General features: G+C 43.9%; 2 protein-coding genes across 2 annotated transcripts; both read left to right on the top strand.

The window, feature by feature from the left end:
• Window positions 1-676: 676 nt before the first annotated feature.
• Window positions 677-4,357, top strand: LOC104312274 (serum amyloid A protein). The gene is made up of 4 exons (XM_009918474.2): window positions 677-2,776; window positions 3,125-3,257; window positions 3,557-3,695; window positions 4,140-4,357. The coding sequence occupies exons 2-4, from the start codon at window positions 3,152-3,154 to the stop codon at window positions 4,279-4,281; spliced, it is 387 nt and encodes a 128-aa protein (XP_009916776.2). The 5' UTR covers window positions 677-2,776; window positions 3,125-3,151; the 3' UTR covers window positions 4,282-4,357.
• Window positions 4,358-4,699: 342 nt separating this feature from the next.
• Window positions 4,700-16,545, top strand: SAAL1 (serum amyloid A like 1). The gene is made up of 12 exons (XM_069803709.1): window positions 4,700-4,875; window positions 5,153-5,266; window positions 6,597-6,680; window positions 9,152-9,231; window positions 9,627-9,686; window positions 9,933-10,048; window positions 11,744-11,927; window positions 12,198-12,280; window positions 12,425-12,613; window positions 13,030-13,226; window positions 13,760-13,852; window positions 14,459-16,545. Exons 1-12 carry the CDS (start codon window positions 4,759-4,761, stop codon window positions 14,549-14,551), a joined length of 1,410 nt encoding a protein of 469 aa, XP_069659810.1. The 5' UTR covers window positions 4,700-4,758; the 3' UTR covers window positions 14,552-16,545.
• The last annotated feature ends 414 nt before the right edge of the window (window positions 16,546-16,959 follow it).

The following is a 16,959-nucleotide window of genomic DNA, read 5'->3' on the forward strand; positions in this document are numbered from 1 at the left end:
GTAGAAGCAGTGTTGGGTTTGTTGTTGTTGGTCTTTCCCCCCCACCCCCCCAAATATCTAAAAGCCTCATAACTGCTTCAAAACACTATTTCACCATTAGAATTATCATCAAAACCTCTGGTGAAATAAATTTTATTTAAAATAAATATCTGCATATGCAAACTGCTTCTTGAAGAGGGGCTAAGTTTGCAGTTGCTCTACATGTCTATAAACCTGAGGCCAATGCTAGTAAATATTCCATACAGCAGCATGGCAAAACTCCTGAAGTGAATTACTGCCCATGTAAACTTGGATAAGGTGCTATTACTTCCCAGAATAAGGGGTGACTACATTTATTACTGTGCTGCCTGAGCTGGGAATTCACCTCGTCCCCTTTCTCAAGCTGAGATTTTTTTAGATTGCAAAATACCTACATTGCAGAATGTTTGCAGAATGTAGCTTACATTCGTAGATAGTTAAAGGGCAAACAGTTTGAGGTTGCTTTTCATCTTAAATATATCAGAATGTACAAACCTAGAAAAGGGTCTCCTAGGTGCCCCTATATGTGTTATGTTTACCCAGTGTGCCCATGCAGGCTCTGTTTTAGTGCTGGGCCAGAAAGGAATATTCCATTCAAACCCTTCTACATGCTCAGAGGCAGCTTGCCTATTTGTGTTGCAAAAGCAACGATTTTGGCTGCAGGTTGTTTCTGTGGGCCAAGAGCTGTGACCTGGAAAGCAGGCAAAGAGGCTATGGACAAGCAATGCTCAGGCTGTTATTTGCTGAAGCACAAAGCTGGTGCTTTATCTCAGTTACTGTAGGAAGCTCTAGTATTGTTGTCACTGCTGCTGCCTTCCTTGTTGGAGACAAGTCAGGAGGATGCAATCCAAGATCTTATAAAAATCCCCTCCAGCGCCTGCCTTCTTGCAATTATCCTCGTGTTTGTGCTCTTTGCAGAAAATTTTGGTTTGGAGAGAATGTGAAACACATCAGGCCACATCAGAAAACTCAGAAATATTCTCTGTGGTCCAAAATGTCTAAGCTTTTGTAGGGAAAAGTTCCTTAAGTCAGTTCTGAAGGCAATGCTCTGTTCTAGATCCCTGGCCAAAACGGGATATGCGTTAGTGAGCCTGTACCCTAACTTACAGGTATAATTTTCCAGTTTGTTTTTGTTTTTTTTTTTTTAAATCAAAACCAAAAAGAGACAGACAGGGCTACTTGCAGCCAGCAGAGAAGGCACTTGAGCTGATGTACTGTAAGGGCATAAGTCATTGCTAGAATGTGAACAGAGTTGCAGCAAACCACAGCCTTCCAGTCTCTGCTGTAACTGAGCTGTTACACTACTAAGTATCAGGTTCCCGGGTGGTAGGGGACAAAATTATGTGCCTGGCTGCCTGCTTTTTGCAAAGTTTCCTTGTCCATTGGGTTGGGGTTTAGATTCTCATCTCAAATTGTTCCATTTAGAGATACAGTATCCTAGAGAATATCTGTCCTGCCACTCCAGGCTTGTCTGTGGAAAGTGTTTCTTCTTCCCCTACGCTAAATTATTGTCTGAAGTCTAGTGATGCCCAAGGAAGTTAGCTGCTGGCACTTTATTAGCTGTTTGTTATTGCACCTCTTTTACCTCGTGCCTTTGCCCTTTGGCTCCAGCAGCTAATTGTTTAAGAGTTGTGACTGGGGCTACTACACATACCTCTTCTGCAGAGAATTTAAAGAAGTTCTCTTAGACTTGTTAAATCACGTATGAGACCACACAATGGGGAGACATTTCTGCACATTCATTCTACAGTGCAACTGCACTCAAACGCAGAGCTTTATGCAGTGGAAACAGTTGTGTTAGTTGTTAACCAAGGGAAGCAAGCAGGCTCCTAAGCAGAGAGAGCACAGTGGATAGTCAAACTGTGAAGCATGCCAATAGGGCCTGACAGTTAAAATATCGATCTTAAAATCTAGCAGAGTTGTGGCTGTATGGATCTGAACTTCCCCTTACATAAAATGTTTACTGCTGCATCAAAACTTCCTTAGTTTAGCCTACCTGAGCCTCACTGAGCCACTGTTGCAGCAGGATGGCTAGAAGCCCCTTGAGAAGGATCCATGAGAGTAAGCAAAGGCAGGACGAACCATTCAGGCCTTCTTTATGGTGGGGGGGGGGGTGTGTGTGCGCTATCTTGAAGCATTATCAGCAGGGACATAGGTGTTTGCAGTTTGTTTTGCAGTGGAGTTAAAAGCAACATTTCACGTTTTCCATTCTATCAACTCTGGGATCCATTTTTTCATCCCAGCATGCATGGGAATTTTGCTTAGTGGTTCCTGCAGCCATTGTGGTAATGCAGCTGACTGCTGCTCATGCACAAACACAGACCTGACCTTGTGCTTCAACATACAGTGCAGATGATCAGGCACCTTCTCCTCTGAGCTCTGTCCAGCAGAAGAGCCGAACAAAAGTGTCACCCTTAAGTGAACTGTAACACTTCAACGACACAGAACACATCAGTCTTCAAGACAGTTTCTCATCCTGCTTGTTATGAGGCGCAAATAGTCCTGTGGACAGCTGAAGAAGCACCACATACTTTCTAAAAAATTGTGTAACAGGAGCTATGAACTTACAGTAATGATAAGGACAGGCTTACTGTAATGATTTCAGTTTTGGAAGTGGGGTGGTTGTGGGGAATTCCCAGCCAAGGGTATCCTTTCCAATTTCCTCTTTTGAGGGGTTTGAATTGCTTATAAATATCCTCTCTGAGTCTGAGAGCACACAAGACAAGCTCCCCTCCTTTGGCTTTGCCTTTCTGCAGTGGTGAGTGATATTCTGAATTTGTGAGCTATATGCTGTGGTTTTAGCTGGTATTCAGGAACAGGACTAATGCTTTAGCATGGGGGGGCTTTTCTGTATTCGTGACAGGAGCAGCAGGGAATGCTAAAATGCAAGTTTCTCATGTCCATCTGCCTCTGTTGCGGAGTCCTTAGCTGAGCTTGTGGTCACACAGAGGGCATCTCTCCTTGTGTGGGGAGAAGCGGGTTCCTGGGCTAGCCATCAGTGCTGGGGCAGCTGTCCAGGCACAGCTATGGGTGTGATGGATGCTATGGCAACAGTCTCTCAAAGGTGCTCCAGAACTGCTCATCTCTCTAACTGTCTGTCTCACAGCTCTGTGTCAGGCTTGGGCCAGGAACCATGAGGCTCTGTGTCTGCTTCATGTTGCTCTCCTTTATTCTGTGCACAAGTGCTGAGACGCCACTACTAGTCCGAGGCGGACAATTTGTCCGGGATGCAGCGGGAGGTAAGCTGCTGTTACTGCAGGTCTTTCTCTCAGGAGCCCCCTCCTTGAGCACAGGTTACTGGCAGTCAAGGGACGCAGTCCTCGGAGGTGGGAGGTCCGCAGCTCCACCGCTGGTTTCTGCTGCTGGAAGACAGCCTTGATCAGCCCCCGCAGGCCCTTTCCGTGGGCATGCCCCTGTGCAAAGGCTGATGTGGAGAAGTGCCTCTCTGTGTTACTGGGCCTTTCAGCTCCTGGCTGAAATGGACTTAACTGATAACTCTTTAAAGTCAACGTCATCTCTGTTTCTCTGCTTTCTTCAGGGGCATGGGATATGTTCAGAGCATACCAGGACATGCGCGAGGCAAATTATAAAGGTGCTGACAAATATTTCCATGCTCGTGGGAATTATGATGCTGCCCAAAGAGGACCTGGCGGTGCTTGGGCAGCCAAAGTGATCAGGTAATGGAGCGTATTTGGCTTGTTAACAGTGAGTTACTAGGGATCCAGGCATTCCAGTCAGAGTGAAGTCCTTTTTGACTTGTACTCAGCTTTTGACCTAGAAAGACAGTGGAGGGGAGGGGAAGCAGTTAATGTCCGAACAGGCTGTCTCTATAGGAATGGTGCCTCTCCTCCCACATGAGCTTGGGCCTTTCATCTTGTCCTCCCCAGAAGGCAGATTGCTCACCTCTGCATTTCTGGTGAGAAGGAACTTCCTCCTTGCTGGTTCATTTCCTGACACAGCACTTACGGATTCCACTATGGTTCTAGGACAAGGACTGAATATGCGCTTGCATCTCGCTTTGAGAAGTCCTGTGGAAAAGCTAGCTTTACATGAGCGAGGAAATCGACGCAAAGTGGAGTTAAATCCCGGTTGGTTCAGGTGGCCTTTTTTCTTCCTCTTAGCGATGCCCGGGAAAAATGGCAAAGCGACGTGAGTGGCAGAGGCGCAGAAGACACCCGAGCCGACCAAGAGGCGAATGAGTGGGGCAGAAGCGGCCGGGATCCCAACCGCTACAGACCTGCGGGCCTCCCCAGCAAATACTAGCGCTGCCCCCCGGGAGGCCACCTCTGCTCCCCTGTTACACCTCCTCTGTGCAGCCCAATAAAGAAATTCTCCCGTAGACCGCTGCCTGCTGGCTCGCCTCCCTTCCTTCTGGGTGGGGACCTCAACTCCCAGCGCCGGCCGCGTCCCCGCGGGCCGGTGTGAGGGCGTCACGGAGCCCACCGGCGCTGCCGAGGGGCGAGGGGTCTGCCTGGGCCTCCGAGGGGCGAGGGGTCTGCCTCGGCCTCCTCGGGGGCCGCTTTCCGCGGAGGAGGAGGCGGCGGCGGCGGCCAGGGCCGCGTCGCGCCGTCCCGGGCCGGGCGCTGAGGGCCGGGCGCTGAGGGCCCCGCCCCGACCGTTGAGGGGGTGTCCTCCCGGCGGCGCCCCGCCCCGGCAGGGGGCGCTGCGGGGCGCCGCCCCGGCGCCGCTCTGGCCGCCGCCGCCGCCTCGTTGGCGCCGGCGCGGTTGTGGCGGGCCGCCATGGACCGTAACCCCTCGCCGCCCTCCAGCGAGGCGGAGGAGGAGGAGGGCGACGCGGTGGGGAACACGGTGTACAGCAAGCACTGGCTGTTCAGCATCCTCACCCGCCTCATCGAGGTGCGGGCCTGGGGGAGCGGGGGCGCCGTGAGGGAAGAGGCCGGCGGGCCCGGTAACGGTCAGCGCCTGGCGGGTGCGGTGCGACCGTTACCGGGACACACACACACACACACACACACACACACGACACGCCGGTTTCCTGGTTGTGTGGGGGTTTTTTGCGCCGTGACTGAAGCGATGGGTCGTTGTTAATGTTTCATGGCGTGTCTCTGTCGTCTGCTCGTAGCTCACGTACCGCCGTCCCCCCGTGTGCGCCCCCACCCCCGTTTTCCCTCAGGTCATTAGCCCCGAGAAGACGGAGCCCACCGTGAGTCCCGGGGGAATCCAGACGGAGCTGGATGAAGAGATGGAGAATGACATTTGCAAAGTGTGGGACATGTCGATGGACGAGGTAGGAGCGATGGGCGGCGGTCAGACCTCAAGGGTGGTCCACAGCTACGGCTGGCTTCTGCCCTCGGTGTGCGGTCAGAAGCCTTCTGGAAGCAGGAGAAGGCACAGAATTATGTGGGCTCGGTCAGCTTTCTGATTTCGACGGTGTTGATTATTCTCTGGTTTGGCTGGCAGCACGCTGTGAGTCATTAGGCAGGGCAGGTGTGGTGAATCGGCATCAAGCAGGCTCATCACGAAGGCTGCTTTTCAAGACGAGCAAGTAAGTTGTGTGCTCTCTTAAGCCCAGCACTGGTTTGCAAAAGCAGAGCTTTTGTTGTGTCCTAGCTGCTGGGCTCTGTGCTGCTGTTTGAGGATGTAAAGCAGAGCTGTGTGCGGATGTGAAAGAAACAAGGTGGTCTGCCCGACCTTTCCTCCAGGTGTCTAATGGATCCTGTGGTGCTGGTTTTTAGGGTCAGCTGGCATAAATGGGACCATATTCACACCTGTTGGCTTTCAGTATTATGTGCAGGGGTTGAACTGAAGCTCAGAGTTATTAGAAGATAGCGCCTTAGCTGTAGCTGAAATTAACCCAGGTGCATAGCCTGTATCTTCAGCAGTTTGATTACGGAGATAATACTGATGTCATCTCTAAACAGGCTTTTTTCCCTCTAGCAATTGTAATGCATCCTGCTGGTAAGCGTAGTTTTCTCTGGTAGATAACAACCTTTTAAAGTTTAGCTACACGCTCACAATGGCAATGTAATGTAGCTTTTTGATCTTTTTCCCAACATTCTCAAATGCTGGAACAAATTCTCAAGTAAGAGATTTTTTTTTTGGTTTAATTATTATGTTATTCTGTGGCTCTTTGTTTAGATGTTTAAAATAAACATGGAAGATGTGTCCTTTACTCCCAAATAGAGAACTAATTTTGTGGCTTAATGTGGTAAAATGAGGAGGAGGTTTCCTCTTCTGTATGGTCTGATCAAGTGCTAATGGTAATCCCTTCCCTTGTTTCTTTTTGTATGTCTGGGTGATGTCACTGTCTGAAAACATGATACTTGCTGAATTCTGACTTAACGCCTCTGACCCTCTGTTGAGAGAGAGCAAAAGAAACTAAATGTGATTTGGCTCATTGTATAGCAAATCACTGGCATCCTGAATCACCACAGGGGCTTGCTGATCTTCTCGCATTGAAAAGCAAGGATTATTGGTATTAACTGTTAGGAAATAACTGATCTCGTGTAGTGAGTTTGACATCTCTTCGACTGAGTCCTTGTGCTGTGAGAAAAGGTTTGATTTTGCATTTGGAAATTGTAGAAGTCCATTTACTTATCCATTCACTTTCTCCACAGGATGTTGCTTTATTTCTTCAGGAGTTCAACGCCCCTGATATATTCATGGGAGTTTTTGCCAAGTCAAAATGCCCTCGCCTTACAGTAAGTATGGGCTGTCAAAAAGCTGTCCCATATTAATAGCAATAGTAAATAGCTCTGTACATGCATTTGCACCTATCTCCCTCCTCCTCCCATTGCATGTTTGAATACACTAGGGAAACAAGGAGAAAATGCAAAATCAAAGTTTAAAATGCTTTTGTGCAGTGTTTTTAATACGGTCTAATCAGTATTTCAGCGATGCTGAAGCTGATATATGTCATTACTGATGAAGGACTAAGTTTATCAAATGTAGTTATAAGGCTTGTTATAAAAACCTGTGAAGACTGACCTTTTTTTCATGATTCATTTCATGATTACTGAGCAGAAATCGTCATGAATTTTTTAAGTCAGACCTAGAAAAGTGGCATGGGTTGACCCTGGCTGCATGCCAGGTGCCCACCAAGCCACTCTATCACTCCGCTCCTCAACTGGTCAGGGGAGAGAAAATACAACGAGAGGCTCGTGGGTCGAGATAAGGGCAGGGAGAGATCACTCACCAATTACCATCACGGGCAAAACAGACTCGACCTGGGGAAATTAATTTAATTTATTACCAATCAAATCAGAGTAGGGTAATGAGAAATAAAACCAAATCTTAAAACACATTCCCCCCACCCCTCCCTTCTTCCCAGACACAGCTTCACTCCCAAATTCTCTACCTCCTCCCCGCCCAGCAGCACAGGTGAACAGGGAATGGGGTTGTGGTCAGTTCATCACACGTCTCTGCCGCTCCTTCCTCCTCACTCTCTTCCCCTGCTCCAGCATGGGGTCCCTCCTATGGGAGACAGTTCTGCACACACTTCTCCAACATGAGTCCTTCCCATGGGCTGCAGTTCTTCACAGACTGCTCCAGCGTGGGTCCCTTCCACAGGGTCACAAGTCCTGCCAGCAAACCTGCTCCAGTGTGGGCTCCTCACTCCATGGGGCCACAGGTCCTGCCAGGAGCCTGCTTCAGTGCGGGCTTCCCACGGGATCACAGCCTCCTTTTGGCATCCACCTGCTCCGGCGTGGGGTCCTCCCCGGGCTGCAGGCGGATATCTTCTCCACTATGGACCTCCCTGGGCTGCAGGGGGACAGCCTGCCTCACCATGGTCTTCCCCACGGGCTGCAGGGGAATCTCTGCTCTGGCACCTGGAGCACCTCCTCCCCCTCCTTCTTCACTGACCTTGCAAAGGTGCCTGCAGGGTTGTTTCTCTCACATGTTCTCACTCCTCTCTCCAGCTGCAGTTTCTGTTCTGCAGCAACTTTTTCCCTGTCTTAAATATGTTATCCCAGAGGTGGTGCCACTGTTGCTGATGGGCTCAGCCTTGGCCAGCAGCAGGTCCATCTTGGAGCTGGCTGGCATTGGCTCTGTCGGACATAGGGGAAGCTTCTAGCAGCTTCTCATAGAAGCCACCCCTGTAGCCCCCCCACTACCAAAACCTTGCCGCGCAAACCCAATACAAAAAGTAATCTTGGAGGTTAGGAACTGTTAGACACCAATACTTAATACGTTTTTTTTTCTCCCTTTCTTTTGATGTCATTGTGTTGCAGCTTGTATTACACAGTGTACTATAGGATTTAAGATAGGGTTTTCAGAGGTGTTCAGTCTTGGTACAACTCCCTTTTCTCTGAAGTTACCAGACACTTTACTTCAGGAGATGAGTAGAGGCATGTAGGGCTTTGAAAGTTCAGTACTTTGTGTTTTGAAAGTACAGCCAAAATTTGGAAGCGAGTGCGAATTGGTCATCGCAGCTACTTTCTTGAAATAGGGTCTGCTGGAGCGTCAGCTGTAATTTAGCAGAGGTAATAGCATGTTAATAATTAAGAAGATAACCTTGAGTGGTGAGAGTTGATATCCAACTTTAAATTGCTGAAAATGAATGATCCCAAGGACATTCTGTGTTAGCACCAGTCACCCACAGGTACTTCAGAGCTTTTGTGGTCCCCTGTATAGAAATGTGCATCCTTTTAATGATTGTCTAGGCATGAATATTCTAATGGGTTGCACTGCTTTTGGTTGGGTGTTGGGTTTGTTTTTTTATCTCTGCAATCAGAAAATGGGCTTTGCCGGAAGCTTGTATTAAGACCTTTTTCTTATGGGAGGAAGTGAATATCTGTGAGGGTTGCACTTACGTGGTAATATTTTTATTCTTAGGACTCTTTATTGCTTTAATAATAGGGATGCCAGGTTAGCTTCAAAATGGTGTACATAGAATATGCAAGCAAAGTTGATTTCAAGATGTATTTGCTTTTATGGAACACCTTAACACCTAAATATCTGAGTAGTACCTGTCATGAGTATTTTTTAAGCTAGTCTAATAGCATCCTGTAGAAAAATATGTATCTCTGTCTTGAAATTGGTGGGTCATAAGAACGTGGAAATCAAACTGAAAAATGTCTTTGAACCTCTCTTACTTTTGTCTTATGGCTGTGGAAGTAATATCGTGAACTGCGTTGCAGTTGCTTCATTATACTGTGTTTTGACTTCTCAGGAAATCTGTGTGGGAATATTAGGAAATATGGCCTGTTTCCAAGACATATGCATGTCCATCAGTAAAGATGAGAATCTTGGGTAAGTGTATATGTGCTTTATACATGCATGAGTACTGCTTTTCTGAGCTCACAATCGTGAAATACATGTTACAGAAGGAATTAAGTTTGCCTGCCATGCCTCATCTTCATTCACACCTTTTTGGCTGACTGTATTTGTGTGGCAAGTGTTCAGTGAAGGGAAAAAAAAAGGATACAGACCGCTATTTATTTTTGTTTTTAATCACCAGTCAAGTTCTTGAATCTTTAATTTCTAAGTTTGGCAATCTTGAACACTGGAAATGCATGCACAGTCAGGAAAAGCTGGTTTTAATCTAAAACATGGCTGCAGCTATGGAATGAACCTTTTTATAACTTTTTTTTTTTTAAACAAAGATAGATTTTTATTAACTTTTATCTTACATTTCCTCCTTAAAGCCAAGTGTTATTGCAACGTTTGTGTGATTCAGACTCCCCAACTCTTCTGGAAACAAGCAGGTAGGATATCTCAGAAATCAATGCATTATTAGTGTAGTTGCCTGGGAAGAAAGTTGACAAGTGGGCTCACTATTTTATTATCCTCTCATCCTATCCTTTTATCATTTCCACATTGTTCTGGAATCTATTTGCTGTGAGCTGTATTTCTGTTTCTGTCACGTCATTCTCATTATTTTGGATTTACACTTGTACAGCTAAAATGAATGAATTGGCTTGTAATTTGTTAAATGGGTAATTCTTTTCTAGGTTGTTGTTAACTTGCCTCTCCCAGCCTGAGGTGGCCAATGTCTGGGTTGAGAGAATCCGAGAGAACCCTTCTGTGTATGACTGTGTTTGCTTTATCATGTCCAGCTCTACAAATGGTAAGTTGCCAAAACAAGCTGGGAGTTAGTGGGTGTTTGCAGAAAAAAAAAAAAAGAACTTAAGTATGCAATTTCAAAGACAAATATTTTCAATTGGGAGTACAGAATTTCTTTAAAGTAAAGTAAACCTCATGAATTTAAAGGACACCAAAATAAACTTGTCCTGCCTTTGCAGGTTTATAAATATATAAAAAAACAACCAGAAAAGCACCCATAGAGGAAGAAGAAAGCTCTGGGGGGGAATCAAAATAAGTCTAATAGAAGAAATTGTTATTTGGCACAGTAAAGGAAATGACATAGTGCTCATTCAGGGATATACATGTGTCATTTTTGATCGTTGAAACAAAACCTCATTTAAATTCTTTTTTTCAAATCAGATAGGTATTTTCCATTTTTTTTAAACTACCATACTTGTGGAATGTGAACTGGAGGAATGATTCAGTTACTCTGAATGTGTCGTGGTTTAACCTCAGCCAGCAACTGAGCACCGCACAGCTGCTTGCTCATTCCCCTTCTGGTGGGATGGGGGAGAGAATCAGAAGAGTAGAAGTGAGAAAACTCATGGGCTGAGATAAAGCAGTTTAATAAGTAAAGCAAAAGCCATGCACGGAAGCAAAGCAAAGCATGGAATTCATTCACCACTTCCCATCAGCAGGCAGGTGTTCAGCCATCTCCAGGACAGCAGGGCTGCATCACGTGTAACTGTTACTTGGGAAGACAAATGCCGTAACTCCAAACGTCCCCCCCTTCCTCCTTCTTCCCCAGGTTTATATGCTGAGCATGACGACTTACGGTCTGGGATATCCCTTGGGTCAGTTGGGGTCAGCTGTCCCAGCTGTGTCCCCTCCCAACTCCTTGTGCCCCCCAGCCTGCTCGCTGGTGGGGTGGGCTGAGAAGCAGAAGAGGCCTTGACTCTGTGTAAGCACTGCTCAGCAGTAACGAAAACATCCCTGTGTTATCAACACTGTTTTCAGCACAAATCCAAAGCACAGCCCCATACCAGCTACTATGAAGAAAATTAACTCTATCCCAGCCAAAACCAGCACAGAATGGCAGCTGAATACTGCACAGCCTTTGGGTATGCAGCCAGTGGTACACAAATCAATCTTGGGACTAATTTAGCAGAAACCACACTAAGCACCTAATAATGAAAATACTTTGAATAGCATTTATGTTTTGTGTCCAACTCAATTGTAACAGCAGTTATCATTTGTCTAGGAATCCTAATAATTTAACTTTTTCAATTTGGTTGTGGTTTTTTAACGACAATCCTCAGAAGTCCTGCTCCATCCAATTGAAATCACAGATCTACTTAAGTAAAATGCAGATTGGCAGGTGTAAGATTAGCAGAAACCTGCATATTTAGGGACAAATCTTGGAAAAGTTTTACTTCAGAAGCAGAAGTTGCAGCTTTTCAGGAACATGAAGTCTCTTTGCAGAATCAAGTTCCTGCTTCATAAATGGCATGATAAGGTAGAAAGTGTCAGTGATCTTTCATAGAATTCCTGTTTATCAAGCTCTTCACCTGAGCTATGCAGCAAAAAGGAATTAAACATCATGAGTAGGTCGTGAACAAAACTAATACATTTCAGCACTGAATTTACTCTGAATACTTCTATATATTAGCATGTTGTGAGCTAATTTTTGCTCTTGGTTTTTATTTTTGTTGAAATGTATACATTCTTTCTTGTGCAGTTGAATTGCTGGTAAAAGTAGGTGAAGTAGTGGACAAACTCTTTGATCTGGATGAAGAGCTAATGTTAAACTGGATTAAAAATGGCACTTGTCGGTCTGTGGGACCATCTGTAGATGATTCCCCTGAAGAACTTCCAGATTTTAAGATTGTGCCCTGTATACTTGAAGCAGCCAAGCAAGTCCGGTATGTGAGATTTCTTTTTGGTTTCATGGCTGGGGAGACTCCTTGTTAAGGCCTGTGTGTGGACATCTTGATTTCACTGGGAGCTGCATAGTTTGACAGATCACTAGAATACGTTTTCCTGTAGTTATAATTTGAAATGAGTCAACTAGTTTGTTAGCAGAGAGAATGGCAGTGGTTGCTGATAGTCTTCTGTGTGTCCAAAACACACAGAATATAAACTCAGTAATCAGTTCTTTAATTTGTCTTTGTTTTTTCGTTTGGTCCGTGCAGATCAGATAATCCAGAAGGACTTGATGTTTATATGCATATTTTGCAGCTCCTGACTACAGTGGATGAGGGTATTCAGGCTATTGGTAAGACACTTGAATTGCTACATACAGTGGGACCAAGAATGGTAGTAACTTCTAGATCATCAGATATTTAATGGGGAGAAAAATAATTCCTGTACCTAGATTAAATTTGTTGGGTTGGTGGGTTCTCTTTCTTTCCTTCTCAAGTGCAGGCTCCTGATGGAGGAAAAGAGACTTGGAGTTTGCTTTATGACCTCGTTTGCCATGAACTTTGCCAGCCAGACGATCCACCGATTATTGTGCAGGAGCAGAAGACTGTATTGGCCTCTATTTTGTCCGTGCTGTCTGCTATGTTTGCTTCACAGACAGAACAAGAATATACCAAGATGAGGAAAAGCAAGTCGTGCTTTTTTCTGTTTTCTTTTGTTTTGTTGGTTTGTTTTGGGGGTTTTTTTTCTTCACAAAAAGATGTGTTGGTTTGGTTCATCAGATAGGATTATCTGGATGCAAATTTAACATACTAGCCTCTCTGAGTTACTACTAGAGACATTTTCCTTCTCATATTCCTTACCCCTGGTATATACTTTTTATAGATATAGGTAGCTTGCAGAAAAAATGGTTTTGGTTTTCCATTACACTTCCACTTGCTTCTTTAAAACAGTCTTTGAATGACGAAACAGAACACTGTCAAAATATAGATTCCTGTAGCTTTTGTATAAAATCTTGTGGTGTGTTTCAAAATTCTAATGCCTTGAAAGGATGGGGAAAAATTTTCAGTGTTAAACTTCCATTTTCTTGTTACTTTATATTAGATATGCCTCTGATTGGGAGCTTGATTCGTATCTTACAATACATGGAGGGCTGTGGGAGGAGATCTGTTGATAACTCAAAGGAGTCTGAACAAGGAGAGACTGGAAGGGCCGATGTAAATGAGGAAGATTTCCATTTAAAAATTTTGAAGGATATTTGCTGTGAATTACTTTCCAATATGCTTCAAGAACTGACCAAGGTAAGAATAAACAAAATTCTAAGAGGGGTTTCTGCATGGTAGGTAAGAAAAAAGACGTTACTATGAATGTGGGCATTTTTCTGTGCAAGTGAAGTTGCATACTGGAAATTTATTAGAGAATCAATCAGAAGGTGAGTGGCAGCATGTGTGTTAAATGGCAGGGACACAGGGTTTTTGAGGTGTGCGCCTTCAGGGCCAGGATTCTGTATGGTAAATTCTCTAGGTGTATGTTGCCATTTCTTTTGAATGAAAACCAATTTATTTAAGGAAAAGAAAGAATATCAGTATATAGACTACTTCTCTCAGCTGCACTTTTTTATTATGGGAGCATTCAGATTGAGACTTGTGATGCATGAGCTTTCACATCTTTTTGTATTAGCTACATCTGGCATTCTCTGAGAACTGTAAGTTCTGGTTGTTTTACCCATTTTTGAGAATGAAGCGCATACTGTAGACACTGTGCACAATTTTGAGTTTGTTCTTTCGACAGCTGTTTGTGACATGCTAGTTGTATTTCTTATTTTGTTTTCCAGGAAAATACGTTAGAAGGACTACACCAGGGACATCTAAATGAACAGACATGTTCCTGTGCGTTTCAGAACCTCTTACCTCTATATTTCGTATCGGTGAGTGTTTGACAAGGTCTTTAACGTAGCTGAAAAAATACTACATGGGTGACAAGACCTTTCAGAATCAGATGTAGAAGTAGGACAGAATTGCTCAAACAGGAGTAATATGCCATTCTAAACAGTCGTACCCTGTCTGTCTCCTCTGGCTTACTTCAGCCAGAGCTTTGCCTACATCATCAGCGGATATAAGGGTCAAACTGTGCTGAAATGAATGGATGTCTGCAAATTTATGCTAGCTGAAAATTTGTCCTGTACATTTTTATAGAATAATTATTCTAAATATTTTTCATAGGGAGCTTTTCTTTGTGTACATTTAAACAATAAAATAAGAGTTTTGGGAAGGCGATAATGTTTCAAAATTTAGACCAACTGAAATTGTGGGGTTTAGGAGGGAGGTATCTACTGTGGAGCATTTTCCATTATTCTTTGCAGTGACTGCTGCTGGCTGCTGTTGGTGGGAAGATATAGAAGTAGAAAGACCCCCTATACCGAGTATAAGAATTCTGTGTTCCATGCAAGTTGTTTGAGGTTGTTTTGTTTTTTTGGTTTTTTTTTTTTTTTTTTTACTTTTTGTGCATGTGTGTGTTTGCAATTTATTTCCAGGTGGAGAGTTTCCTTGAGGTTCTGCGTGAGGCTGATCAGACACTTGCTGACAATCTAGAAAAGCGTTTCCCAAGCCTGAAGGTTCACGCCTAAGAATGTACCTGAACTATTTTCCTTCTTTGGAATGAAGATTTTTGACTGTTTCATTACAGTGTTTCAGAAATCAACTTTTCAGAAAATGCAGGAGAATGAGACAACCTCCTTACCAATGGGTGGCTTTTAAGAAGTGTTCCAGGTAGCCCTGATTAACCTAGGGTTAATCTGGTCTGTATGGGGAAGGAAATTACTGTAAATTCAATTCTGCATCTTCCATCCTGTTTGCTCTGGTGATGAGAGACTGTTGATTTCTAATTGCTCTTCTGCAGCATAGTTTTCTTTGAATAACTCTTTGATTCTGAGCTTTTCAACTTAAGTTGAAACAGCAAAATGAATGAAATGCACTGAGTAGTTTTTTAACATGATGCTGGTTTCTTCCAAGTTGCTGTTGGCAAAAGGAGGATTGATCAACAGGAAATCCCAGATGTCCTTTGCCTAAGGACCTTCAAGCACCTGATAAAAACAAGAGTTAAATTACAGAGTTGCAGAGTTGTTTGGTTTTTTTTTCTCCCCCGCCCTTTTAGATCATATCAGTACCTGGAGCAGGTATTGTAACAGAAATGTTTCATCCTGCTCCTTTAAAATCTTCACACTTCTTACATTGAAGCCCCTTCTACATTGCAGCTCCGAGTTGGGGCATCTAGGTCCTGTGCAGTCTAAAGGATCTGAGAATATGGTTACCGGTGGTCTGTGCTGCAGCTTCCAACCATTGCAGCCAGTTATCCAGAGTTAGACTTGTAGGGCGGGATTGGGTTTAATCCATGGCATACTAGCAAACTTTCTGCTTTTTTTAAAGCAGTCTATACTTGAGTTTAGGAATGTAACATGTATCAGACAGTTCTTTCCTCATTCCTGCGTTTTAAGAATTATCTGTGAATGATATTAGAAATGCCATGTTAGCCCCAGTTTTTCAGAGGAGCTTAAGGTGTTAGGCCACTTGCAGTAAATTCTACAGTCTTCTAAAAATCCCACTTGCAGTTAGAACGTAATATAATTGAATTACATTTTTAGATCACCTGCCTGCGTGTAGTGCAGCTAACGTTTTCTGTGTCTGAAAAGACAGTATAGCAACACATCAGCTTCGCTGTTTCTGTAAATGAGAGTGCAAAACAATTGGTCTTTACGAGGTTTGAGATGTAAAAGAAAAATGGGAACCAGAGCATAGAGAATAACTTAATACCATATACACATGTGCCCTGGCTTTCCACGTTTTTATAGACTTTAAGTATTGTGCTGGGCCATGTTTTGTTTGCCCTGAGTTACCTGTACATGTGATGAAATCCAGTATGTGTATATGTATATAGCCTTTTCATCCAAACTTCCAGTTTTCAAAAATAGTGCAATTTAGTGATTCCCTTGGGCTGCCAGCAGCATCTTAGTTGTCAGGAGGGGATTTAGAATTACAAGTATCTGACTTGTGTCACTGAAAAGAATTGCCACGGTTTCTATCAATTTTTGTATGCTGTGTTTATTGGAGAAGACTGGTAACTGTGAATAGGATGACAGCATTTTTCATACTACTTTGACAATTTTGGGCTATTTTCTTAAACCTACAGATTTGTAATAAAGTTTCTTTAAAAAAAAAACCTGTACGCTTTCCTTCATTCTAAGGGGCAATTAAATTTGTTTTCTGAGTCACTGGAAATGTCTGTTACTCTCAAATATGTCATTTGTAAGAGGAAAATTGAACCTCTTTATAATGCCAATTTCCTGTGAAATATGTTGTCCTTCATTGGATATTCATTTTAACTCTCTCTTGCTTTCTTTGCTTAGTCATTTTTATGGTCTGGAAGTTTATGTGTCTCTCATCCAGTCGTTAACAGTTTTCTGAGCTTAGTTTGTCCCCAGGTGTATCATAAGTATCTTTATGATAGTCCACCATAGTTAAGAATTATTTCTGGTTTGTGTCTCTTGAAATTTGTTGCAGTTGTTGAAATTTTGCAGTAGTTGTTTAATGTACAAAAAAGCTGAGACAAGATCTGTTGTTTTATTTTGTTCCTTCTTCTTTTCAGTGCACAAATATCCAGTATTGGGTGATTAATTGCTAAATGTTGTATCACTAATTACGATGAGTAGGTGAGATAAATCATTTACCTGATAAAATTATTGCCTAAGTGGAATGGTATCTAAAGCCTGTCACGTGGTAGAAAAAATGACTGATGTCAGTAAGTGGGAAACCAACTGGGTCCCATCCTCCCGCTCTTCTGCAGTAGAAGCAGCTGTAGAAACGGGTCCATCAGCTAATTCCAGTATGCCGGGAATGTTTATGCTTGATAAACATGGTGAAATGGAGACCAAATTCCCCCTTTCCCCCCCCGAACAGCTGCTCTTGTGCTGTCTGTGCTGCACGGGTGGGGCAGTGCTGTCTTCAGGAGCAAGAGGCTGGTGTCCAACTGAACACGAGG

The sequence above is a fragment of the Haliaeetus albicilla genome, chromosome 16, assembly GCF_947461875.1.
Source record: "Haliaeetus albicilla chromosome 16, bHalAlb1.1, whole genome shotgun sequence".
In the NCBI taxonomy this organism is placed as follows: Eukaryota; Metazoa; Chordata; class Aves; order Accipitriformes; family Accipitridae; genus Haliaeetus; species Haliaeetus albicilla.